Consider the following 23,755-nt stretch of genomic DNA (forward strand, 5'->3'; position numbering starts at 1 on the left):
CTTGATCCTTCCGAGTTTAGACCCTTCACACAGTGTCATTTCTATCGTGTACGATGGCGAGACGACCCCGAACCTCGAATTGCGCTAAAGCCTGGAGAGGATGAAGATAGTGTGGATTGGACGGAACCAGAATGTAATCACAACCGCGCTTATGAGCGATAAGCTTCGGTCGAGGCCTGGGCGCCAACAACCTTACCAAATACTCGATTGTAGGCTGTGCCGAAAGTCAGACCACGATTGATATTAACCAGGTTTCAAAGTCTCATATCTTCAGAGCCATCGGAGATCGCGTTATAAGGCATCAATAACATTGGAAAGAGCAAGTATCACTGCACACGAGTCAGGATGTCTATCTTGGAATCAATTTGCACGATTTGGTAGCACAGAGCTACTGCCGTGACTTCGGCTACTTATTCCTCAGGTGATGACACTGCATGCATCACGCATTGTGGCTTGCCTTCCTGTTTTTTTTTTTTTTTTTTTTTTTTTTTTCTCTTTCTATTCCTTTTTCTATTTTCTCTTTTATCTCCTTATCTCTTTTCTTTTGGTCGATCTTTCCCCTTTTTCGGGAATTACCTTGGATTACTTTCCCTACCACGTCGCCTATGCATATTTCCGCAAGTCGCGCTCTGTCTCTTATAGAGACCCTCAAGGGGAGATCTCGGGCTAGACTCGAATTGCTATCTAAAATCATCGAACATCGTCTCAGTTCATCTCTGCTCTGATGTATACAGTACATGTCATTGGATAATCGAACCCATCAGCCATCCGCTGATACAAATTGAGTCGAAACTAGTATATAGCCGGACCCGACCGATTCAACGCGGCGATGGCCTGCTCGATCGTGATGACGTCGATAGGATTGCCTGGCAGAATGCCCTGCAAGATCGTCTGCTGGATCTGGGACGCGTAGGTCGAGGGAGTCTCGATGGTATCGTTCGAGATAACATATCTAGAGCGAAAGCTATCAGTCGCCTCATTGTCACGACACAAAACGCAATCGGACTTACACCTTGTAATTGAGATCGAATAGACGAAGAGCGGTGCTCAGCACAACCCCCGATGTGCGAATCCCAGACTAGAAAATCGGACCAGCGCGTTAGTGCTATCCAACCAACCAACAAAACAAAACAGAAAAGTCGTGGTCGATCCGGGACCACAAGCACTAATGAAGCACTAGCCGGAGCGCTAAACAAGGGGGGTCCACCCCTCCGATTGATTGCCATTCAGGGCCAGAGGACACTAGAATCACTCACCAGAATCACCGTGTCGATCTTCTGGCTGGCGAGGATCTCCTCTAGCGAGTTGCCTGCACCGGCGTAGTACCGCACCTTCTGCAACACCACGTCCCAGTTATCTAGAGGCCGGAAAGCAGGGTAGATCTGTCCCTCAGGGCTCGACTCCGTGATGTTGCCGAGGAGGGACACGGCATCCGCAAAGGGGTCGTTGGCACTGATTTCGGGTCGCTGCGTGTTGGCGAAGTAGATCCGGGTGAAGATGCTCAAGGGCCGGGGCGACTGCTTATGAACGCTGCTGGCTGTCAGCTTTGTCTACTGCACAGTGCTCGTCGTGGCTTCTCTCAAGCGCCGTCCTCAACCTAGACAGTCCATGGACAGAAGTGCAACCCACGCGTCAATCCACCGCGCCGTGTTGTTGATCCAGCTCGCTCCGGCGGCAGTAGTGTTCACATACGACACCACTACATCGATCAGATCGAGATTCAACACCGCATAATGCTCTCCGAACGAGAGTGAGTCCCCGCTGACGGTCGAAGGGATGCTCCATGAGTAACCGGGACTGGTCGTGGCCGTGAAGGCTCCTGCCGCGAAGAGGGCCAGAGACGCGAGGGTGTGTTTGAGCATGATTGTTGCGATTGTACGGCGGTCCGAGTGCAATGAGCGGAGAATTCCAGGTCAACCCAGAATAAGGACGGAACGCGCATCGAGGGGGTATTTAGCTGGAGAATTCGCTGGCCTTTCTCCGCGCAACATGTTTCCGACTTTCTCCACCTCGCTCACATCATCCAACACTATTTCCTGACAAGCGTTAGCGAGTTATGTTGGATCCAAACGCGGGAACCATCTGGTTAGGAGCGATCCCAGTTGGTCCCCGCACTTTCAGTGGCTCACATAGTCGGTGAGACTGTTGCAATTGCAGTGCCAACGCTTGTGCCCGAGTAATTGTTTCTTCAAGGTCTGTCGCTATTGGGCTGGAGTATGGTAGATTATTGCGGCGGGCGGGACTGAAAAATTGCTTAGCGTTTGTGACCTAGTCCAAGCCAGCCAGCCAGCCAGCCACCTTTCGACAGACAATCTCATGGCTTGCATCTTTAGACGAGAAATTTGCGCTCGGGTAGTTTGATGCAAGTGAAATGGCCATGCGGTCATCCTTGTCTGTATGACGTCTCACTTCGACACATGCAATTGTCGGATTAGCCTTGTACGTCGCCCGTGAGCATTCATGAATGTCAGGTAGGATGGCTTTCGCAGTGTATGACTGCCATTGACAGTTGCGATGACGACAGCTACTCGTCGTGATGAGAGAAGTGATTGTTGAAGAGAATTGGCCGAGCTTTTGTCGCTGAATGTGTATCCTGCCGTCAGGATGGTACGCTACGTGCATGGCAGTTGGCCCTAATTCATTGTTGAAGACTTCATGCTCCCCGATGCTGAAAAGCTGATTTGAATTGTAGGGCTCTTGTGTCATGTGTAGCAGTGAAGTGGCTCGAGTGGTGGACATAATCAGCGGGTCGACGCAGGAGAAACCCTGCAGGCCTTCATCACGATTCCAGACAAAATATTGCTAATATAGACATTGATACACTTCAGATAACTCACTAACACAGACAATTTGACAATAGCTGCCAGGGTTGCCCACATTACACAATGCTAGACCATGGAACGATGCATAGATGCATCGGTCTGAATAAACTTTACCCGGCCTCTCCACTTGGGCCTTGGATCGACCTTTCATCGACCCGGTCTTCAATCCTTAACCGCCAGACCCGCTCTCGTCTCTCACACCACACCACTATCCAAAGACAGATCAAGGAATCTATTTAAAGCCAAACAAAGTCTCAACTTCATGGTGGCTATGTCCTGTCTATATCAATAGCCCAAAGGCAAAGTGAACTCCGGGCTATGCCAGACTATACCTCTTGGCAGATGCCACGCGAAGGCAATGCCCGGGTCTGTCGCCTTGCCCGACAACCACCGATCCTAGGATTTCTGGGAAAAGTCATATCCTCGATATCTCGGCAAGGAAAAAAAGCTTTGTTGCCAAGAAGCCCGGCTCGCTATTCCTTCCTGTTTGTGAGGTGGCTTCTGCTGTTAATTTGGCCGTCGCCTGTCGGGAAGGCCTTTGATTAGAGTGCCATGCATGGCGGAGTCTTCCGACGGGATTATGAGCATCAGTGGCACACTCTGGTTGATCGAGAAGAACTTGTTTGACGACAGATTGCTCGGATATCGTTCCTGAATTTCAGGCTGCAGAGTCTCCGGTGCAGATCAAGACGCTGGAACTTTCGGGGCTGGTAGTCCTGTGCCTGGATGAGGTTACGCCGGGTCAACCTCTACGTGCCCTGTCCCTGCGTGCTCTACTAGCCATCAAGCAAGGACAAAATAGTCATCTATGCTCATGTATCGAAGCAAACGACGCGTCATCTGAGACATGGGTATCTGACAATCTAGATATAATTGCCCCAAGGATGTGAAGTAGCTTGGGCACAGCCATCAGACAACCTATGGTCCTCGACTTAACATCCAGCCAACTGCATTGAGACGGGATCGGCTGGAGTCGCCGACCCATAATTAGAAGAAAAGGATACACCTGACGGCCACTGGTCCAAGGGATCAGACAGCGGGTCCCCTAGTGGAGTATACGCAGGCATGAGTGTCCCCTCAGGGGGCCAGTCGTAGCGGTCAGCGCCCCCAGCATCTTCCGCTTAGCCATCAATCCATGGCTAAGGATTCTACAGCAGTCCCTGGTCTGGGATCCAGGCAGCGACATAGAGCCCTCGCCTCTTTATAAGTACCCTGCACAACCCTGAAAACCCTGACCAGACCACTCCACAATCGTTCAGCCACTGATTCACTTCACACACTCGTTCATTATATACCTCATTCTATACCTACCTACCTCTGAGAACACAAAGTCCAACCATCTCACAAGACAATAATCTATCCACTCACTCACCAAAGCCAAAATGTCTCTCACAACCACCACCACCACAACCGCGGCCTCCGCCACCTCCACCTGCCACCAGCAGCTCTACGAGATCCCCATCAAGGACGCCGCCTGCGCCATGCCCAGCACCGGCAACAACTCCGCCATCATGAGCAGCTGCTGCGGCGCCGCCGACGTCGTCTCCTACAGCAGCTGCGACTACTACTGTCTCGCCCAGGGTCAGACCGTCCACACCCTGGCCGAGTGTCTCATTAAGGCCTCTGAGGCCGGCGAGGTGTGGTGCAACACCGGCGCCAACGCGACCGCCACGGGGACCGTCCCGGCCACCGGCGCCGGGACCATCATCGCGACGGCGTCGGCCACCTCGTCTTCCTCCACGAAGAAGAGCAAGAGCTCCGGAACCGCGACGGGGTCAAGTGCGTCGAGCAGCTCGACTAGTGGGGCGAATGCGGCTGTTGGGGTGAGTAAGAAGGCCGTGGGGGTGATTGCGTTGTTGGTTGCTGGGGTTATTGGGGGTGGATTGTTGTAAGGAGGGAGATGCTTGGATAGATGGGTGGTATATTGTTTGGAGAGGGGGGAGAAATTGGTGAAGAGATTGTGTGGAGGATTCCAGGGAGAGTGGGAATGATGATATTGTCTTTGGTGTTGTTTATTGTACATTGTTTTAGCTGGAAGGTGCGTGATCAATTGATGGGTCGAGAGCTTGTTAGTATCCAGCTTGTTGTTTGCTCACCATAAATCTGACTTCCCTGAGTGACTCCTTCGAGATTGTCAAGCATTTACTTCCTTTTCTTGCACATACTTTGGGCGATCGCAGTTGATAACAGCCAAAATATGACGTGATTACCATGTTGTAATTCGGTGGAAGTTAGCCTATTTGTCGATATATAGGTGACAAGGAACTGGCCTCGTAAAAGACCTTATTGATGAAGAACAGGAGAACGCGATTGCCTAAACAGATCACCTAGATCTCTCTGCAAATGGCCTGGAGTTGAGAAATATGATATTCAGCTTGATAGGTCATCTGTCATGAATCACGTTTCATGACCTTGAGTGGTGGAGGTCTAGCATCGTTCCTTGATACAGGATACATGTAGCATCACGTGCAGGAAGTCGAGGACGACATCCAGCCTTCCTCGTCGCCGTCCGCCGTTCCTTTCGGCGCATCTAGTCCAGTCGAATCCAACCTGTTCAACTGGTGCTTGACGCGTCTGGTGATCAAGATTCTCAAGAGGTTCGAGCCCAAGAAGGGATGGGTAAGATGGAACGAGGAATTAAAAGCCAAACTTCTTTCAGCACTAGCAAAATTGGTTTGCGAGATGCGTGATCTCCAGCCACCCTAAGGCATGGGGGCTGCTTCAGTCGATAGGGGATCACTACATGACTGCCGAGTCCCAGGCCCTTCTCTGGATTTTGGCCCCTTGGATACAATCCAGGATTCCCATTGGCATCTACGCAGGGAATTGAAGTTTTATCCTAAGCTTCAGGCTGATGCGCAGGAACTTATCAGACAACAGCAAAGTAAATTCTGGCCTTTGACCTTCACTCATGGAGACCTCAGCAGCCTCAACATTCTTGTCCGCGAAGACGATATCGTTGACATCATTGACTAGGAAACCGCTGGTTGGTATCTGTTATACTGGAAATACACTTCGGCCTACCAGGTCAACCCACAGAACCTCCTTTGGGTCCATGAGATTGACAAATTTCTGGAGCCGATGCCTGAAGAACTGGCTATAGAACGACTCCGTCAGAAATGGGTTGGAGACGTCCAAGTCATCCTGATTAGTGTCTCATATCAATTCCCCCGATACTATCACATATACTTGGTTGATGCCTCTGCACTTTGGTGTTGTGCTGGTCTTGGAATCATTGGTTAAATTCTGATTGGAATATTCCTCGCCTCGTTGCGTACCCTTCCCCAGTCGACATGTCTATTTCCGAAGCTTTAGGGTCGACCACAATCATATATCGTATAAAACTCCTCTACACGGACCCACCACTCCAATCTACTTACTCCCATTGAATACGATCATGTTACAAACGATTTTGACAGCGATCTCCATTGCTACCTTTTCCATAATAACGAGCTTACTAGTAAGGGCAAATCGGCAATCGCGCTCCTTCGGTTGTGGTGCAGCTAGCTACTGACTGTGCCAACTGATCGGAATATTCGTCATTCTTCTTCTGTCTTCAGTCGGTGTCATTGAGCACTGCTACCATGGATTCGAAAGGCACTTGCTGAAAACTATATAAACCTAGGGCAGCGCGGTTCCTGCCTTGCCGCCTAACAATGAGCATACTGCAGTGGTGTTACATGTTTGGTGTCTTGAAAAAGCTGACAGTCTCTGCCATTCTTGTCCTGCGGGTCAAAGCGATGGGTGAGTACAATGACTAATCAAATACTATCGATAATCTACTGACCATTCAGCATGCCTCATCCCGAACGGTATATTGCTGATGAGCAATCGGGATTTGCAACATCGCGCTTATCTAATTGGCACAGCGGCTACGACGATGGCATCTGGCTCGATGATGGTCATGGGGATATCGAAAATGTTCGTCGACTCCAGATGCATCCATGGATCATTGACCAATTTGACAACCAAGACAACGAGCCAGTTGAGGAGGCCAAGGACCGTGGCTTGAGTGTGGAAAGCATTCTGCAGTGGAACGAGGAGGTTGAGAAGTATCGAGCCGGAAATGGCACACCGTGAATAGTTCACTGTCTACGTACTTACTACGATCTTTTTGAGCATTTAAGCTTCCATCTTAAGGAAAACGATATCCAACATAGAAGGTTCGGGAGGATCCAGACTTTGATCAATGCACTATACTCCACAGACTTTGCTGCTGAAAAGTCGCATCTCATTGACACGAATCGACTCCTCAGCGGCCTCACCAAGGTTGCAGTGGTCTTCAAACCCTGTTCCTCCCATCATGGACTCAAGGACTGCTGCTTGCCACTGGACTACTGCTGTCCACCTTACCGCTAGACGTATCACCTCCAGTAACTCTCGTCAGCTTGTAATCGTTTCTTTGTGCACGCGTAACGTCTCGCTGTCTGAGGCCCCCTAATATAAGGTTGTCTTTGGCGCCAGGGTGATCTTTGCACGCGTAGCACATCCACCAAGTGAAGCTATTCGACTTTTTAAAGCAGCCTCCGGTGACCTGACCGCGCTTCCAGCGATTCCAGCAGCGAGAAACAGGACATGGCGCGGCGCTGTGTTCATTGTTCAGGTGGAGGCAGACATCGCACGATCCTCTCAGCCCAGAACTTGTAGACATCCTAGACAGCGAACGAGAGGCGTGGCTATGAGGGGCTCGGGCACCAGGGACCTAGCAAGCATAAGCGCCAATACCGTCGAGTTCTCAACTGGGGAGAAAAGCCCACCTTTTTGATGGAGTAAAAGTTCTAATGCGCGGGCTTTTGTGCTTTTTCGGTTTGTGTGTTCGATAGCTTTTCGAAGGAAACAACCAGGAGGTTTGCAGTGGGTCTCTTAAAGACTTCTTGTCATTCAGTTCAAGGCTATCGATGTATGGTTTTTGACCATTCAGTGGATTGGTGCTTGTCACGCTCTACGCTTCATCCCATTCGCGGGCATGATATCGTATCACTCACAATGCCCAATCATACCTACAACCTTGAAGTGCTGATTGAGCCTCACCACTCAGAAACTATTCCAAGTGCAGGGAACAGGGAACAGGGAAACTAGAACACTGTGCCCAAAGTCCTACTGTTGGAATGGCTTCAGCATGCATCGAGGCTGGGTCAGTTGCCGCAGATCGACGGCAAGATGATGTCAGACATACTAAGACAAGACGATCTCTCTGACAAGCATGATGTTTTGGATCCTGCCATCGACCCTGAGACGCTTAAGACGCTGTATGGAGAAATGGCAGAAGTACTGCTGCAACTCTGGGGGCTCAATCTCAGTAAGATCGGCAGCATCAATGAAGACTGTTCGGGGAAGACAATTGTTGATGGGCGACCCTTAACTCGTGAACTGAACGAGTTGATACGGACTAGTGGACTAAAGGACTGCACACCACCAAGGACTTATGACACATCCGTTGATTACATTACATCTCTTCTGGCTTTGCAATCAACTCACCTCGAGCAACAGCGTAACAATGTGTACGACTCGCAAGACTGCAGGGAGAAATACGCCTGTCGACAGTTGATGAAGGCCATCGCTCTGAACTTCATCCCCCAGGACGACTGCGGCCCCTTCAAGCTGTTCTGCGACGATCTCTGCCCTGGCAATGTTCTTGTAGACGACTCACTGCGGATTGTGGGTGTCTTGGACTGGGAGTTCACCTACGCGGCGCCTTGTCAATTTGCGGCCAGCATTCCGTGGTGGTTACTCCTACGCCGGCCTCATTCATTAGTCGACCAAGACGGACCTGATGCCTTCTTCGAATCCTTTCTCCCGAAGGCGAACATATTTTTGGAAGCACTGGCGGAGCGAGAGCGGACTCAGGGATTCACCGAATCCGACAATAGTCTGTCCGTTCGGATGCGCCGGTCCCTCGAAGACAGATCTGCGTGGTTCACATTAGCCTCGCATATGGGAGCCTCTGTGGATCTTCTATATTGGGATTTACTCGATGAATATTGCTGGGGTCCGAGGTCAAGCATAGCACACAGGGTTCATGACGTAACCACATCGCCGGAGATGCACAAGCGACGGGAAGAGTTCGTGCGCGAGAAGATCCGGCAGCTTCAGGAAATACCACAAGGAGCTTGGGAGGGATGATGAGGTGGAATATGAGCCTGAGCCACCTTTCGAGCCAGTCGGTGAGGGTGATCCAGCGCCACAGGTACGACATCCCTCATTTTTTTCAATCTGTCAACTGGACTGATCGTTATAGGCTCGGCAAACACATTCTAATGCAAACAGAGGGTTCCTGGAAGGGGTTCTTGCCGGATTGGCTGTTGGATTGGGCTTCACGATCTTTGTAAAGTGGTGTACAGTTTCGTGGAACACTACCATTCCCCGTTAGCTGCAAGGTGGACCAATGTCACCTTTACAGAGGCTCTTGATGGCTAGAGCGTGTGCTTGATGGAAAAGCCTTCGAGCTGGGACTGGACCATGCTAACCAGCCTCCATATCTTGGGAGCCCCGCAATTTTTGACTTGGCTTGACACAAGAAAGCCCTCGCGCTCCGTGCTCAAGTCGATGCCGTCGGGCAGTATCCCATCCTGGAATGCAGGGGCACTGATGTTGGGGGCACGGAGTGGCTCAGCAGATCGAAGTATGAAGGAAATAGGCCTATGTTCGTCTGTTCCCTTCACGAGAACGAGTGCCGAATGGTTCTGCGCGTTGGACTACAGACCTCGGGCTCTGTTCCATTTCGAGGTGCTTGTGACACCTGTAAAGCGAACCGGCCTCCATGGAAGGTACCATAACCAAGTATATCCCGGTAGCGTCTGCGCAACAGCAAGGACTATTCTTGTAGAAGGCGGTCACAGTTAACCATGAGGAGGGGACGCAGTATGCGCCCTGTTCGCTTGTCGAATAACTTTCGGCGTCTTTCCAGTACTGCAGGGCAGATGCTTCTCCCCATGTTGTCGGGAGAGAGGAGTTCGGCTGCTGGTCTGCGTATAGGTTCAGGATACTGATTTTATAGTATATAAACCTCAAAAGTGTGTAAGAGAAATATTGTTGGGCCATAGGAAAGGGGTCCTAAGGAAAAAATGGGATTGCGACCCCTATAGTGTGGTATTTCTTTTTGACTACTACGCCCTCATCTCAAGTATAGGGACAGATATTTGCTTCTTCGTTGTCAATTTTCATGAGTGTTCATTATAGGGACAAGGCTTGTGTATAGCGTCTCTCATCCGAACAATCGTTCGCGCCAACCCTTCTTCCAAGACCCTCCGAACCGATGGTTGAGACAAGCATGTGGGCTGTTGAAACCCTCGGCCTTGCTGTGTCGCTGCCCATTACCCCACACACTGATCGGTACGACGCAAAGCCCGCCCATGGGCGTCTCGGGAACAGCCTCACTGGCATCAACGCACAAGGGCTCGTGAAGATCATGGAAGGGCGCCCAGGTGACCCTTCTCTCCATCTTGCCAGCAGGAGCTGCCAAATCGCCGGTATCCTGATCCATGCCGACAGACTTCTGAACAAACGAATGGGAGCCGGGGAGCGACGCGGAGAGGGCATCGAGAACAGCGTCCGTGAGAACATCCGGGCCCGTGATCCCCAGGATGGCATTCTTGTCATAGCTGAATCTGCTGAGAAATCCACTGTGCTGGCGGTAGTATTGCCGGGTGTGCGACAAGCATCGAACAATGATCTCTCGGAGCAGGGGGCTGAATCGGCGCGGGGCGTACATCGTATACTGAATCAGTCCGTAGCTCCGGGTCCAGCGCCAATAGCGCATGGTTTGCGGAGAGGCATATGGCTCGTCCAGTTCAACCCCTAGCACAAGCGACACGTTGGCTGAATTTATTGAAACATCCATTGAAGGTTTGAGTATCGATTGTAGGGCTGGACACTCGTTGATGGGTCGCGCTGGGTAGATGTCCATGTCGGCATAGAAGCCCCCGTAATAATAGAGAAGAAGGTAGCGGAGAAGGTCGGCTCGGAGGACATGATAGGGATACGATTCGTAGATCTGGGCAATCTCAGGAATCGTGGAGAACCTTTCGGCGATGAACTTGGATGCCTTCGCATCGCTCATCAACTGAGAGGTATAGCTTTAGCTGGGTACAATAAATTTCAACGTGAGAATTGACAGAGTACTTACGGTGTATGCCCAGCCAGGGTTTCTCTCCTGAAGGTAGGCCGAATCCGGTCCTCGTTGGCTTTCCTCCTTGGCTATCTGCCATATCCTGTTTTCCGCCACAATATTTCCTCCCTGCTGTTCTAGCACGGTTTGTTCTAGCTCCCGCAGACCATTGGCGAGCTGTCTCTCATACTCCAGGTCCGGATTTTGTCGAAAGGGCGAAACATATAGGAATCGACCCCCATTCTCGCCTCGACTGTGATTCCTGACCACTTGTTGGTTCGCATAAAGGTCAAGACCAGGAAGGCGAGAACAAAGGAGCCAGACCACAATGAGTAAGGCGAGGAACGTCAGTCGGCGCGAAGACACATATGTGAAGAGCAAAGTCGTAAGTCGTATAAGACCCATCGTGGTGAGATGGGGAAGCCCCCGGAGCGACTGCCATGGCTGGTCTTATAACAGAAGTTTCCAGTCCCTCGCCCAGTGAATGAAGGACTAAGATGGGGCAAGCTCCATCCGGCACCAGGAGTAACGCGAGGATGGATCAGGGTCCAAGGTGCGGAGAAGGGGCCTCATAGCCTCACAGGCTCCACGGCCAAGGGCGGCCCGCTTAGGGCACCTTTGAATGATGGCGATCGACCAACGCTGGAGGAATGCACGTTGCACTGCCAGCCTTGGTTGACGGATTGAGAAGCTTAAGGTCCCTAGAAGTAGACAGTGGCAGGCTGAAACATCTACCTCGAATTGGCTTGCACTCTCAACGTTGAGAGGTCTGTTGATGTCCATCGATTCATGCTGTGACTGCCATGGCGGCCAGGCGCCCGTAGTTGGTTATGGCTTGAAAGCACGCCAATGGCATTATTGATTCAGGCAACCCTATTCTTGCCAAGAATGAACCTTCGTCGACATGCCCAAACAGACCCCGATGCCTGTTGTTCAAGGGCCGTTGAGTGCAAACTCCAGGGCAGACCTGGGACTGGCTCTTCGTATCAGTTAGTTATCCACCATACCAAATATAGGCACAAGTGGCACACAACAGCTTGGCATAGAGTTTTCACTGGAAGCTTGGCTAAGACATACCTCGAGTTGATCACCAGAAGAAGCAAGTGGTGATTCCTTCGCCCTACCCTGCGACAGAAGCGCCATTGGAATGGCTGCCTGTTGACACGAGCAGCGGAGAAAACAGGCCGAAACACAGCCGTCGTGGACCCTGAGGGCTCAGTTGGGTGTGGAGTTTCCCAAAAGAGTAATTCCTTTCAAGTCATCGTGCCAAGCCTTGGATGATCAGATCGAGCCAGGTTCTGTACCATTGCCTATTTACAGAACAGAAGGTCAATCTCCTAGAAGTTCAACTTATGCGATCTACAATCATTTGCTTCTGTGCTAGGGTATGGTTGTCAGCTTTACTTCTCCTTACTTACTTACGGCCGGGATAGCACGACGGACGCTTCCGCGGCTAACAAACGCCACCCTGCGACGCGCACACGGCGTACCGTATATTTGCTTCGACGACCCCTTCTAGACCTAAAAACCTCATTGCAGAGGATATTCCACCCGCATGGTGTCTGTCAGGTATGTACGCTGCACTCTGATGAACAACTACTCTTTCGATAGGGTATACCTGATTACGCGGCTTTCTTCAGGTGGCGCTAGCCATAGCCCGACATATTCCATTGAATCAGACTCGAGAACCAGAGGCAAAGATATTGTCTCCTTCGACGCGGGAATCCGACTTGAAAAATACAAGAGGAGCTTTCTAGCGAAAGGGCAGTTGAGGGTTGTAGTTCACACGCCCGCCTAGTCCGAACTCGGGAAACGTTAGATCGTCATGTAGCCTGAGGCATCCGTGGACAAGGCGAGCTCGGATATGCCGCAGCCCGGTAGTGGCAATCAGACTACGAGTATCCTAGTCTAATGCTCGGTTCACGCCTCACGCGACCCTGAAAAAAAGCGGCCGTCGTTGCTGTCGACCGAGGAAAAATAGACAGCCTTCAACTCATACTCATGAGTGCAGAACCGGATCTGAAGTCGCTATTAGTTCCCATGCTTTTCATTGTGTGAACTAACATTAAGGTTGCTTGAGATGACGAAAATGAAACCTGCAACAGTTTCGCCCGCAAGAACCACAAACCCAGGAGTCCGTTATATGTACAGAAAGTTAACGAAACAAAAATCCATTTCCATGCCGGTCCAAAACCATGGAGAATGCGAGAAAGATGCTTTGTGCGCCAGAGGGAAGAGATCTGTAAGACGAAAAAATTGGTGGCGAAGGAGGGAAACAAAAGGGAAAAAAAAAAAGAAAAACCGTTCTAATACAGCGTGAACATGTCGAAGTGAAGCAACAAATCAACCTCTCCCGCTTTGGTGAAACAGGCCATACACATCATATGGGTTCTCGAACGCATGATCGGATCAAGGTCGTCGTCTCGAGTTCGAGTGCTAAAATACAACTGAATCGACTGATTTAGAGACATTTACAGGAATGCCTTGCGCGCCACCTATGAGAGAAATCGTTAGTGACTGTGAGCAAAACAGCTAAACTGGGACGATTGACACGTACAGCCCAAGATCCCGCGATACCCGCGACGATGCCGCCAGAGATCAGCATGGGCTTCAGACCCCGGGTACTCTTGAAGACCATTCCACTCAGAGCACCAGCGACAATGCTGTTGGCCGCGTCGTGCTTGCCACGTGCGTATCCCAGACCGGAGTTGAAGCCGTTGTATACCATGGCCACGACACCGGCGGAGTTACCGAGGAAGGGACCTCTTCTCGTGATCGAGTTCAGGACACCGTTGAGGCGGATCTTCGGGGGTGCCGATACCGGCGTCTTCCTGAGGCCCTCAGCCAGACCCCATGCACCTCCGATTGTCAAACCAGCAAGATAGGTAGTTCCGGTTCCGTAACAGAGATCGTCCGACCATCCGCGGGAGGGCAGCACCGAACGGTCACCGGGGAGCTGGTCGAGGGCGGAGTCTTCGAGGGAGATGTAGTCGAGGGTATCTTGGTTCAAGCCAGCAAGGGGATGGAGCTGAGTAGGATCGGGAATGGCGACTTCGGAGAGGAAAGAGGTGGCATCTTGCGCGCTGGTAGGATCGAAGGCACCGGGACCCTTGTCCTGTTTGCGACCACTGAGCGAATCCCAGATAGACATGTTTGGAGAGAGATGGGATATATTATAAAGAATACAGAGAATGAGATAGAGAAGGAGGAAGAGAAAAGAAAAGGAAAAGGGAATTTTTGGCCAGCAGGCGCTTTGCTGAGAAGGGGAGGTCTTGTCGCGAGGAAGAGGAAGAACTTGGACTGAGCTTCTGACAGTTCAAATGAACTTGCGGGTTTGTTAAGGTCTCTCGGAGAACAAAAACTTCAGCCCCGTGACTCGGCGTGACGGAATTCTGCTAACCAACCTTTCAACCGCCTACCACCGCCTTCCCCCGGCGATGCGCGGCAAAAGGAATATGGTTCTCCCGGAGCTAGGCCTCTTTCGGAGACCCGCCCTCGAAAATCCACCAAGAGGCAAAAAGTCATTCGCTCAGGAACGCGGGGATTGATAAAGATCTTTAATTGGACTGGACTGGATTTCTTTTTTTGTCGGAGTCGTCGTCGTCGTCGTCGCAATTGCCTGGACATGCGATCTCTGTAAGACCACATCTCATGGAAGGGAAAGCCAAATCTGCGGTCCAAATGGAGGCCGCATTCATAGAGATGGAGCCCATCACACAGCATATGCAAATCTTGCCGGAAGAGACCCTCAAGCAAATCGGCAAGGGTGCCTTAGTGAAATTCACCCAGGCATGTGATGACACCGAGTAAGACCTCTGTTCATCTCATCTTCCACCATTGCGTTCATTGTGTCCTTTCTTTCTTGGTTCAATAGCGTTGCCTATCTTGTGTGATAATGTCCTAACATCTCCAAAAGGAAAGTGAGCCGGGTCTATCATAATCTACTAGACACTTATGCAACCGCTTCTCTGTCGCATTCTCATACCACGGCAGCTTGTAATGCGCTCAGCGCCTTTCTAGATGCAGCTCTTGTTTCTAAGCATGAGTCCACAAAGCAAATCGTCTATTCCGACGAGACCTGGTTGTCTGTCTTCGATGTCTTCATGACCCGATACAAAGATGCCAAGCCCAAACCAATGAAGCAGGTCATGGAGTCATTGGTTCTGCTCCTGGCAAAGACTCGAAAGCAATTCGATAGAAGCTCCCTTCAAAAGAAGATTCTCGAGCTCACAATTCCCAGTATCCTGCTTGGTGAGCCTCGTGCTCGCCTCAAAGCGTCCTTCGCTTCGCTTGAGATGATTGTCCGCAAGAATGCGATTGCGCCTACGGAGCTGGTTTCGCTCCTCGACCAGTGGCTACACGCAAACTATGAGAGCTGGGCCCCTATGTATCAGGCAGACTGCGACGCCTTATCGATTGATGTCTCCCCCTATAGCCACAGTGCCTCTACGAATGGTGTCTCGTCACAAGATACCTCGCGGACGACAGTCGAGATCTTTGCCCTGGGTCTGTTGGCACGCGCCACTAAACCGGAGCTTGCGGCCTCATCCGGTGATCTGATGGCCGCTTTCCTTCAGAAGATCAAGGCTACATTAGAACTCGGTCACCTGCTATCGCTCTGGGTGGCACCTGTCCGTCACGTCACCCTGAGAGCCCTCGATGATCTGGAGTATATGTCGAACTACATTCTTCAGCCTTGTTTTGAGGTGGATGCCATCGGTTTCCGGTCTTTCATTGAGAAGTTTCCTCTTCAACGTCTGCTCCTCGGTGACATGAGCGATGCGCCCATAGCTGAGTTCATGGTCTTGTTCGCTTCTTTACAGGTAGCAAAGAAGATTGGACTCGTTCACGAAGATCGTAAGTCTAAGACTCCCTGCCATGTCTACTGCCCCCGCTCATGTTGCGACTAGACTATGTCGGTAAACCCAGCTCTACAGCTGCTGATGCTGACCGTGCGCTCGTGTTGAAGAGTGAGGTCATTGGACAATTTCTCTTCCACCACGATATGACCATTAGGATAGCAACCCTGTCCTTGTTGATCAGTGCACCCTCCTCGACGAAAGCCGTCTCATCCGCTACAATGAAAGCCATTGTGAACGGATTACCCTCTCTGCACTGTGAATCAGAGTCTTATTCGAGAGGAGAGGTATTGAGCTTAGTCCGTAAACTGGTCGTCCGTCTGAAAGGTGGAATTCTAGAGGACCAAGATCGCTTGAAGGGTGAGAAGGCCACTGCAAACAAGAACGCTCAGCAGACCTTCTTCGATACCTCCGTCACTGCGAAATGCTTGAATGAGTACTTCAACTTTCTCAAAGCTGATTTGCGGCCTACAGCCTCTTATCCACGTCATATTGCTGCGCTGAAAACATTTATCTTCTTCATCGAATCTGGACTCGATAGTCGGTACAGCGCCACAGATAATAACAAGACTCGTTGGGTCTGCAACATGGACATCTTCAATCCTACCCTGCTCAGGTTACTGGTTGATTTGTTGCTTGACCCGTTTGAGGAAGTGCGCGCGACCTCTCTGTACCTTTTGAACCTTTTCCCCCGTGAGGTTCTTTTCAGCAGTGATTTGCAGCCGCAAGGCGAGTCACTGACAGGGCAACCTCAAATCATTGATGGGTTGTCAAAGGCGGAACTGCTGGCAAGTAACACCAGCAGAGCTGATTACGCAGATACTGTTGCTCGCCTTTACCACATACTCTTCCGTGCTGCAGCGTCTAATAGCTTGAACACTTCTGCGTCGTGGTGGGAAGCTAAATCAACGGTTGTCGAATATCTCCTAGCGAAGCTCGAGCAGAAGCTTTCCTCCGCAGGCGGTCTGTTCAACTCTTCTATGCGTGATGCACCTCTGCACGGCTATATTTCTGCGCTCAGGTACCTTTTTCCTGTCTGATTTGATAAGTCCCTGCTAATCCTCTATTCAGATATATAGTCTCAACCTCCGATTTTTATTCATTGGTTTCTGAGAAGTCCACGAACTACGATACATGGAGGGCATTCCACCTTAGAATCGTGCACGTCTGTGACCGGATCTGGGAAGAGGTTCGACCTGTCCTGTGCATCGACTCCCCAGAAGGTCATACAGACGACCCGATCGAGGAATTAGGCGTCGGTCCCAAGGATATCCTCTCTTATTCTTGGCGCGCTCTGCGAGAATCGAGGTACGAGATTCTTTAACGGCCCAAAGCACATTGCTGACCTATACAGTCTTCTTCTCCACGCCACTCTTTCCAATAACTCGTATAGCCCTCCAGGTGACAATGGACTCACGGAGCAACATTTTGATAAGCTGGGGACTCTTAGCTTCATTCAGCTTGCTGAGCTTCGGCATAGAGGTGCATTCTCAACGGTATCGCAGACGTTTGCTACTTGTTGCCAGCGCTGTGCCCAGTCGAGCGATCCAGCGATTTCTGGGCTGCCCCACAGATTCTACCAGGTAAGAATTTGGTCCTAAGGTTGCTTGACTTGGCGGATGCTCACATATTCTGTAGGAAGCCAAGAAAACCATCTTTGAATCGGCGTCTAAGCTCACCCGCCGTTCGGCTGGTCTTCCCGCACTGGTTGTGGGAATCCTCTCGTCGAAACCTGGTGGGCCACTTTTTCAGCAGGTTATACAAGAGCTTCATGAGATTTCCCATCTGCCGGCAGAACAGGACAAGACTAGACAAGACACACCTTTGCCCCAGGTCCATGCGATGAACTGCCTCAAAGATATTTTCACCAATACCAAGCTTGGCCCCCATACAGAGCCCTTCATTATGCCTGCCCTGCGTCTGTCGGCTGAGCGTCTTGGTTCTCCTATGTGAGTATCCCTTTTACCTCCCTCGCTCAGAAGAGTCTGACCTTGGTAGATGGGCTCTCCGCAACTCTGGTCTCATGCTGTTCCGCGCTTTGTTGACACGCATGTGCCGCACCGGCACCGGCCTGGGTTTTGGTGGTGAATCCGGCTCTGAGCCCGGAGCCAGAGTCTCGTTCCAGAAATACCCTGGCCTTCTCGAACTTCTTCCAACCCTTCTCACCCCATCCGAAAAGAACGATTCTACCGATCAGAGCGACACTGCAATGGTCACTGAGCGTGTCTTCCCAGCCTTGGAGTTGATCGCTGAGAAGGTCCCTAATGTGACTGGTACCGATGATGAGGTCTTGCGTGGTCTTGTCCGGGAACAGCTCAAGAGTCCTGTTTGGGGTATTAGAGAGCACGCGGCTCGAGTCTACGCATCTCTGTTGCAGCGTGTGGATATTCTGACCAATATCAAGACCTTGATCGGCGTCGAGAGAGATAGTAAGACGCAGGATTACCTTCATGGCGAAGCATTGTGCATCAAGTACTCTCTCCGCCGGTTCGCAGCCAGTTCAATTGCCTTCTGGAACGGTATGGTCCTTTTTGTCTGCTTATGTGCTTTCTGCTGACAGTGCACAGAAAACCTCGACCACGTGTGCTCTCTAGTACAGGATATTTTTGCCGCATCATTCCCGCTTGCAGAATCTCCATTCATCGCGACCACGCTTCTGGAGATTCTGAGTGATGTCGTTGAAAAGAGTATCGATTCAGGCTCTGAGTGTAAGTTTGCTGCCGTGATGAGAATATGTAAAGCATGACTGATTGCGGATTAGACAAACTGGCTTCTACCCTGCAGTTCGTGACAGACGAATACGCCTTCGAGAATATCCTGGGCTTTGTATTCAACTCGTCTCATCCATCATGGAAGTCCCTGAGCACAACCCGAGCTTCGTCGCTCCTCCGTCGGGCGATCTCGTGGGTCAGCATCTTGCATATGCTTATTGGAGGAAGGGCCAACGACCTTGAACCTTTCGTTCGTACTGTTTCGAATTTTGACCCCAATGCTGGTCAGTGGTTATTGGAAAGGCTGCAGGAGATTTTCGGGCCTAGAGAACAGTATGGAAAAACGTTGATCGGCCTGTACTCCTCTGTCATCCTGGGAGACTACCCTGAAGAAGTCAAGGCAGTAGCCATTGCGTCCTTGGCATCGAAGTTGCAAGCTCTCTTCGACCGCCGCAATGAGGCTCTCCCTCAGATCGATCTTCCATGGGGAGCACTAGAAGGTCAACTCAAGCATGGCTCAAGCCAGCACATCTGGAACCGGGATAGGTCTGACGCCGAACTACAACTTCACGGCAGCCTCCTTGCTGCGAAGGCTATTGCATCCAATAACCAAAGTTCTGAGAATGACATCAATGAGTGGGCCATTCGTCTTCGCTTCGCTATGCGAGATGAAACGGTACGCGCCTGACTGTTCGTTATGTCTGTAACGTATGTGCTAATAGGTCACAGGAATATACCACCCGTCTCGCTGCAGTATTATCCGTCTCAGCATTTGGCCGTATTCTGCGTCCTGCTGGCATGGCTCCACTCACTGATAAGGCGTTCTTGGATATTTACCTGGTCCTCTACGACATGTTGAACGATGACGACGAGGAGCTGCGTGACCTGGCCGCTCCTACTGCCTCATGGGTGCTGTCTTACTCTTCAATTTCCCCGAGCAAGGCTGTCGCCCTGTCTCCGTCAAACGCCAGCGATCTTCTTTCCGCGTTCATCGCTCAGAGCTATCGGAACTCGCAGCAGCTTCGCAAGAGAGCCATTGCCTACATCACTGGCTCCGAACCACGGATCAGCACTTCCATTGCTCAGTCTGTGCCAGTTTCCACCGTTCTTTCTAACCTCCGCAAGGAAAGCACAATCCTGTTCGAGGAAGAGAAGCAGAATCTGTTCATCGATGACGTTCGCGAAGTTGATGTGTGGACCAAGCAAATGATCCGGTTGACGGAAGCATCATATGACCATGCGTCAATCCAGGCAATTTTCACCTGGGTATCGGACGGGTTGTCCTGCTTGGGAGATGTCTTCGCGGACACTACCGAAAAGGACGGGCTGTTGGGCTGGGCTTCGAAGCCTGAGACATTCACTTTAGGTGTGCGGCTTTTCGGCCTGGCAACCGTAGCAGTTTCCAAGGAATCTGCTGCCTCCCGACTTTTGGGACAGGAGCGCGTGGCCGACGTGAAGGAGAAGCTTCAAGCTCTGCTTGCACAGGGAAAGACATCCTTGATCCACGATGATTGGATTTCACGTATTCGGGCGGCATTGGAGTCCTCATGATTGCATGACGTTATTAGAGGTATATATAAAAGTGCAGCAGGGGAGGGTGTTTGGATAGTAATGATTCACTTTTGCACAAACTGAATGTTCCACCATGATTGAAAACGATCCCACACACGATTTACCACATCTATCTTCCAGCTCACTGCCGTGGCAATAAAAATCTCAGCCAATGTCTACATCCTCTTTTTACAACCAGCAGAAGCCCATATGATCTCGGATTTCTCCTAAATTCCAACTACGCTTGACATAGCCTTCTCTAGTGGTACGTGAAAGCATGAGGATGATTGTGCCTCTAGATACGACTGAGACTTGAGGCAGGCTGTCCACACGTGAAGCCAAAATGAACGGAAACGTGGTGATCATCGCGATACTTCTCTCCCTCTTACTCTCCATCATCATCGGTGCCTACCTGTTCAGCGTGTGGTGGTCCAAGCAGCTCCATGGCCGATCAGTGCGACGCCGCGAAGGCGCACGCGAGCTCGTCACCCTCACTCACTCCAACACCAGGACCGACGGGGGACGCTGGGTGGAAGTCCGCGTCAGGGAACCGGGCAACCCCCGTACGAATCCTCCTGGCCCAGCTCTGACGAAGTCCCAGCATACCGCTACGCAGAATCCCCCTCGGCACGAACGCGAGCGCAACAAAGACAACAGAGTGGAGACCCCCAGGAACGATCACCAGTGGGGCTCGCATGCGAACAACAATGGCAGAGTCGAGACCCAGAACAACAACAATGATTCGGATCCTCCTGCGAATGACAGTCATGATAACGATGCTCACCGTCCGCGGAACGATGCCCCTGCTCATCCATCCCCGCAGCCATCAACACCTAAGAGCTGGCATCCAGGTCAGGAACCGGAGCTGACACAAGCCGTACATGACATGTTCGGTGATCGCTCGAGTGGGCATAAAAATTCGAGAGCAGCGAGCAGAGTTGGCTCGAATAGGCCTGATCAAGGAGCTGGTGGTGGTGAGTGGAGAGGATTTGCGAACGACAACCCGGCTGACGAGGCTCGGCCTGCGGGAGAAGTAAGTTGGTAAAGTGGTAAAATGGTGGAGATGGATGATTAAGATTCGGAGGGAGAGATGCATCCGTTCTTGTAATGTAGTAGTAGTAGCAAGCAGTAGTACTCGAAATAGTAGCCGATGACGGCGATGGTCTCTGCGGACGGCCCGAGTCGGTGACGTTGATCCCCGCGAATCGCATCTCCAGGCGGTGACTTTCCTGCCGCCGACTCCATCCACTGTTCTCCTTCCCTCTCTGACTCTCTCTTGCTCTCTCACTTGTTTGTTCCACCATTCAAGGGTCGCTCTTATCGTTCAATTTATTCTGCACCTGGCTTGAGTTATCTGGTTGTTTTACCTTACTCAACTAGCATTCCATGACCCTCGTCTCCCTGCCTGTCCGCTGAGAACTAGCAAGGCTGCCCTGACCAGCCATCCCCCCCCCCAACCGGAACACCATGTGGAACGACGAGGATAACAACCCGTACGGCGCATTCGACACCGAGGCGCATCTGTCGGAATCCCTGCATTCGGCCAATCTCTCTCCTCGTATGAGCTCCACGCTCTGTATTCTATAGCCACGCTTGTCGCTAACGTGCCTTAAGCTCTCTACGATCGCGAATACACCCCGCCCTCTCCCTCCAGCCGATCGTCCACCCAAGACCCTCCCGATTTCCTGTCGCAACAACAGGATTTGAGCGACGAAGATGACCACGGAGCGTACACCACCCAACATACCGGCCAGGGATACATGCGCAAGAGCGTCTACGACAGTCGGATAGAGCAGATCTTGTACGAGAACCCCGACATGCCGATCCTCATAACCGACGCCGGAAAGAACCACGAGGGCGGAGGCAGCTTCATCGTCTATACAATACGTACAGGAGTATGGCAAATGCGGTACTGGTACTGGGAAGAATGCTAACGGCATGCAGGATCTAGAAGTTCGGAGACGGTACTCAGAGTTCGCATCGCTGCGCCAAACCCTCGTCAATCTTCATCCTACGCTGGTCGTTCCGCCCATTCCGGAGAAACACACCATGGCGGACTACGCCGCTAAGCCTACCAAAGCCAAGGAAGACACCGCGATCATCGATCTCCGGAAACGAATGCTGGCCGTCTTTCTGAACCGGTGTCGTCGGATGAAGGAAATTCGCGAAGACGGAGTCTGGTGGAGGTTCCTGGACCCCAATGTCAGCTGGGTAGGTTGCCAGATGCCAATGCACGCCCGCATGGTGTATACTGATAACTGGTCAGAGCGAAGTCCTCCATTCCCACCCCGCATCTTCAGTCCCCAAGAACAACCTCAAAGCCCCTCCCCTCGATCCCGCCAACCCCACACCCGCTCATGCTTGGCTCCCGGTGCCCTCGGCTTCGGCGAAGCTCAAGTCGGCGTCCGGGACTGCGCCGTCCGGCACCCCGAACGAGGCCGCCAGTCAAGATGTGCTCGGCCGTTTTCCACCGGAGTCGCGGAAATTGAGCGAGAAGGAGCTGGATCCTTACTTCATCAATTTCGAAGCCTCTACCCGTGAGCTAGAGCTGCTTCTTCAGGGCAACATTGAGAAGGTCAACCGCCGGACTCTCGCCCATTTGTCGTCCTTGTCGGCGGACCTTATGGAGCTGGGAGCACGGTACAACGGTTTCTCCTTGTCAGAGCAATCCCCGACCGTGGCAGCTGCTATCGAACGGGTCGGCCAGGCGGCCGATACGTCTTACATTGAGACCGAGGAGCTTTCCGCCGCCTTGAGTGCAAGCTTTGCAGAGCCCATGCGGGAAAGCGCGCAGTTTGCCAGCGTGGTGCGCAGCGTTTTACGTTACCGCGTCCTTAAGCGGGTGCAAGAGGAGATGACTCGAGACGAATTGGCGAAGAAGAAAACATTGCTCGAGTCGCTTGAGCGCAGTGAAATGGAAGCTCAACGGATTGAACAATACCTGAACCGCTCATCTCCCCAAGGCGCAACCACGAGACCTCAACGATCGCTGTCGGCCTCGTCAGCCGCTAGTGCTCCGGGCGGGCCCGAGAGCGAAGGACGTCCTGGCAGCCACGAAGACAATGCATCGGTGGACTCAGACTTCCCCCCTACACATGGCGAGCCTATCAGCTCCCATCCCTCCGCCCCTCAAGCCGCCTCCCACCGCCGTCCAGACTTCGGCCCGTCCTCGCCTCCTGCACACCGTAAGACATCCAGTGGAACATTTGTCGCCAACAAGATCTTTGGACGCATCAGTCATGCGGTGCATGGATTTGTGGATGTTGATCCAGAGAGGACTCGTCGCGATCAGATCGGAAAAACGAAAGAAAGCTTGCAACAGGTAAGGGAGACTGGTTAGGTGTTTGAAAGGATTGCTGCTGATGATGCAATAGCTGGAGCAAGCTTTGACTGTGTCCGAAAAAGACGTGAAAGATGCAAGTGCTGGAGTACTGCAAGACTTGAAACGCTTTCAGAAAGATAAGGAGATGGACCTCCGCCGGTATATGGTAGGGCTCTTCTCGCGTGAACTAGGTTGAATTCATGCCGATGCTGACGATGATTGTGACAGGTCGCGTATGCGCGGTGTCACTTAGACTGGGCGCGCAAGAACTTGGAGACTTGGACAGAGGCCAAGGACGAGGTGGAGAAAATCGAAGTGCGGTAGTAAGTAGTCAATGGGTTGTCGGTCTGCGGTTTGGCGCAGAATTGAGAAAGGAAAGCGCT

The 23,755-nt window shown here is 51.7% G+C and overlaps 11 protein-coding genes across 11 annotated transcripts; 7 read left to right on the forward strand and 4 right to left on the reverse strand.

The window, feature by feature from the left end:
- Nucleotides 1-671: 671 nt before the first annotated feature.
- Nucleotides 672-1,953, reverse strand: BO82DRAFT_308693 (cysteine hydrolase family protein). Its single transcript, XM_025632324.1, has 4 exons — nt 1,630-1,953; nt 1,257-1,530; nt 1,011-1,078; nt 672-952 (listed from the first exon to the last, which is right to left on the reverse strand). The coding sequence occupies exons 1-4, from the start codon at nt 1,860-1,862 to the stop codon at nt 793-795; spliced, it is 735 nt and encodes a 244-aa protein (XP_025492702.1). The 5' UTR covers nt 1,863-1,953; the 3' UTR covers nt 672-792.
- A 2,072-nt stretch (nt 1,954-4,025) lies between these two features.
- BO82DRAFT_62968 (uncharacterized protein) lies at nt 4,026-5,010 on the forward strand. The gene is made up of 2 exons (XM_025641407.1): nt 4,026-4,588; nt 4,663-5,010. Exons 1-2 carry the CDS (start codon nt 4,205-4,207, stop codon nt 4,732-4,734), a joined length of 456 nt encoding a protein of 151 aa, XP_025492703.1. The 5' UTR covers nt 4,026-4,204; the 3' UTR covers nt 4,735-5,010.
- Nucleotides 5,011-5,531: 521 nt separating this feature from the next.
- On the forward strand, nt 5,532-6,164 carry BO82DRAFT_374011 (uncharacterized protein; the record flags this gene model as incomplete). Its single annotated transcript, XM_025637395.1, has 3 exons — nt 5,532-5,780; nt 5,850-5,960; nt 6,138-6,164. The coding sequence occupies 3 exons, from the start codon at nt 5,532-5,534 to the stop codon at nt 6,162-6,164; spliced, it is 387 nt and encodes a 128-aa protein (XP_025492704.1).
- Nucleotides 6,165-6,478: 314 nt separating this feature from the next.
- Nucleotides 6,479-6,902, forward strand: BO82DRAFT_364213 (uncharacterized protein; the record flags this gene model as incomplete). The annotated part of the gene is made up of 2 exons (XM_025636936.1): nt 6,479-6,570; nt 6,617-6,902. The coding sequence occupies 2 exons, from the start codon at nt 6,479-6,481 to the stop codon at nt 6,900-6,902; spliced, it is 378 nt and encodes a 125-aa protein (XP_025492705.1).
- Nucleotides 6,903-7,140: 238 nt separating this feature from the next.
- On the reverse strand, nt 7,141-7,473 carry BO82DRAFT_247684 (uncharacterized protein; the record flags this gene model as incomplete). Its single annotated transcript, XM_025630840.1, has 1 exon — nt 7,141-7,473. A coding segment is annotated over one exon (333 nt), but the record flags the coding sequence as incomplete, so codon positions are not given.
- Nucleotides 7,474-7,970: 497 nt separating this feature from the next.
- Nucleotides 7,971-9,309, forward strand: BO82DRAFT_413724 (uncharacterized protein). Its single transcript, XM_025639896.1, has 2 exons — nt 7,971-9,009; nt 9,061-9,309. The coding sequence occupies exon 1, from the start codon at nt 7,983-7,985 to the stop codon at nt 8,943-8,945; it is 963 nt and encodes a 320-aa protein (XP_025492707.1). The 5' UTR covers nt 7,971-7,982; the 3' UTR covers nt 8,946-9,009; nt 9,061-9,309.
- Nucleotides 9,310-10,013: 704 nt separating this feature from the next.
- On the reverse strand, nt 10,014-11,525 carry BO82DRAFT_62986 (uncharacterized protein). Its single transcript, XM_025641408.1, has 2 exons — nt 10,948-11,525; nt 10,014-10,884 (listed from the first exon to the last, which is right to left on the reverse strand). Exons 1-2 carry the CDS (start codon nt 11,332-11,334, stop codon nt 10,027-10,029), a joined length of 1,245 nt encoding a protein of 414 aa, XP_025492708.1. The 5' UTR covers nt 11,335-11,525; the 3' UTR covers nt 10,014-10,026.
- Nucleotides 11,526-13,213: 1,688 nt separating this feature from the next.
- Nucleotides 13,214-14,285, reverse strand: BO82DRAFT_353727 (protein transporter TIM23). The gene is made up of 2 exons (XM_025635034.1): nt 13,487-14,285; nt 13,214-13,424 (listed from the first exon to the last, which is right to left on the reverse strand). Exons 1-2 carry the CDS (start codon nt 14,078-14,080, stop codon nt 13,401-13,403), a joined length of 618 nt encoding a protein of 205 aa, XP_025492709.1. The 5' UTR covers nt 14,081-14,285; the 3' UTR covers nt 13,214-13,400.
- A 325-nt stretch (nt 14,286-14,610) lies between these two features.
- On the forward strand, nt 14,611-20,050 carry BO82DRAFT_364217 (THADA/TRM732 family protein; the record flags this gene model as incomplete). The annotated part of the gene is made up of 10 exons (XM_025636937.1): nt 14,611-14,735; nt 14,846-15,786; nt 15,840-16,809; nt 16,860-17,096; nt 17,143-17,371; nt 17,427-17,737; nt 17,787-18,307; nt 18,356-18,496; nt 18,550-19,175; nt 19,229-20,050. The coding sequence occupies 10 exons, from the start codon at nt 14,611-14,613 to the stop codon at nt 20,048-20,050; spliced, it is 4,923 nt and encodes a 1,640-aa protein (XP_025492710.1).
- Nucleotides 20,051-20,167: 117 nt separating this feature from the next.
- BO82DRAFT_353730 (uncharacterized protein) lies at nt 20,168-21,147 on the forward strand. The gene has a single exon (XM_025635035.1). The coding sequence runs from the start codon at nt 20,394-20,396 to the stop codon at nt 21,093-21,095; it is 702 nt and encodes a 233-aa protein (XP_025492711.1). The 5' UTR covers nt 20,168-20,393; the 3' UTR covers nt 21,096-21,147.
- Nucleotides 21,148-21,358: 211 nt separating this feature from the next.
- Nucleotides 21,359-23,692, forward strand: BO82DRAFT_353732 (PX and BAR domain-containing protein). Its single transcript, XM_025635036.1, has 4 exons — nt 21,359-21,608; nt 21,665-21,945; nt 21,995-22,261; nt 22,317-23,692. Exons 1-4 carry the CDS (start codon nt 21,518-21,520, stop codon nt 23,388-23,390), a joined length of 1,713 nt encoding a protein of 570 aa, XP_025492712.1. The 5' UTR covers nt 21,359-21,517; the 3' UTR covers nt 23,391-23,692.
- Nucleotides 23,693-23,755: the final 63 nt, after the last annotated feature.

The sequence above is a fragment of the Aspergillus uvarum genome, assembly GCF_003184745.1.
Source record: "Aspergillus uvarum CBS 121591 unplaced genomic scaffold BO82scaffold_22, whole genome shotgun sequence".
Classification (NCBI taxonomy): domain Eukaryota; kingdom Fungi; phylum Ascomycota; class Eurotiomycetes; order Eurotiales; family Aspergillaceae; genus Aspergillus; species Aspergillus uvarum.

Bases quoted from the DNA above. Each gene is read 5' to 3' on its own strand.
- BO82DRAFT_308693 (XM_025632324.1), bottom strand. From the start codon at position 1,862: ATGCTCAAACACACCCTCGCGTCTCTGGCCCTCTTCGCGGCAGGAGCC. The intron at 1,531-1,629 runs GTGGGTTGCACT...GACAGCCAGCAG, and splicing joins ACGGCGCGGTGGATTGACGC to CGTTCATAAGCAGTCGCCCC. The intron at 1,079-1,256 runs GTGAGTGATTCT...CCGATTTTCTAG, and splicing joins AGATCGACACGGTGATTCTG to TCTGGGATTCGCACATCGGG.
- BO82DRAFT_62968 (XM_025641407.1), top strand. From the start codon at position 4,205: ATGTCTCTCACAACCACCACCACCACAACCGCGGCCTCCGCCACCTCC. The intron at 4,589-4,662 runs GCGACGGGGTCA...TAAGAAGGCCGT, and splicing joins AGAGCAAGAGCTCCGGAACC to GGGGGTGATTGCGTTGTTGG.
- BO82DRAFT_413724 (XM_025639896.1), top strand. From the start codon at position 7,983: ATGATGTCAGACATACTAAGACAAGACGATCTCTCTGACAAGCATGAT.
- BO82DRAFT_62986 (XM_025641408.1), bottom strand. From the start codon at position 11,334: ATGGGTCTTATACGACTTACGACTTTGCTCTTCACATATGTGTCTTCG. The intron at 10,885-10,947 runs GTAAGTACTCTG...TATACCTCTCAG, and splicing joins ACCCTGGCTGGGCATACACC to TTGATGAGCGATGCGAAGGC.
- BO82DRAFT_353727 (XM_025635034.1), bottom strand. From the start codon at position 14,080: ATGTCTATCTGGGATTCGCTCAGTGGTCGCAAACAGGACAAGGGTCCC. The intron at 13,425-13,486 runs GTACGTGTCAAT...TTTCTCTCATAG, and splicing joins GTATCGCGGGATCTTGGGCT to GTGGCGCGCAAGGCATTCCT.
- BO82DRAFT_353730 (XM_025635035.1), top strand. From the start codon at position 20,394: ATGAACGGAAACGTGGTGATCATCGCGATACTTCTCTCCCTCTTACTC.
- BO82DRAFT_353732 (XM_025635036.1), top strand. From the start codon at position 21,518: ATGTGGAACGACGAGGATAACAACCCGTACGGCGCATTCGACACCGAG. The intron at 21,946-21,994 runs GTATGGCAAATG...AACGGCATGCAG, and splicing joins TCTATACAATACGTACAGGA to GATCTAGAAGTTCGGAGACG. The intron at 22,262-22,316 runs GTAGGTTGCCAG...ATAACTGGTCAG, and splicing joins TGGACCCCAATGTCAGCTGG to AGCGAAGTCCTCCATTCCCA.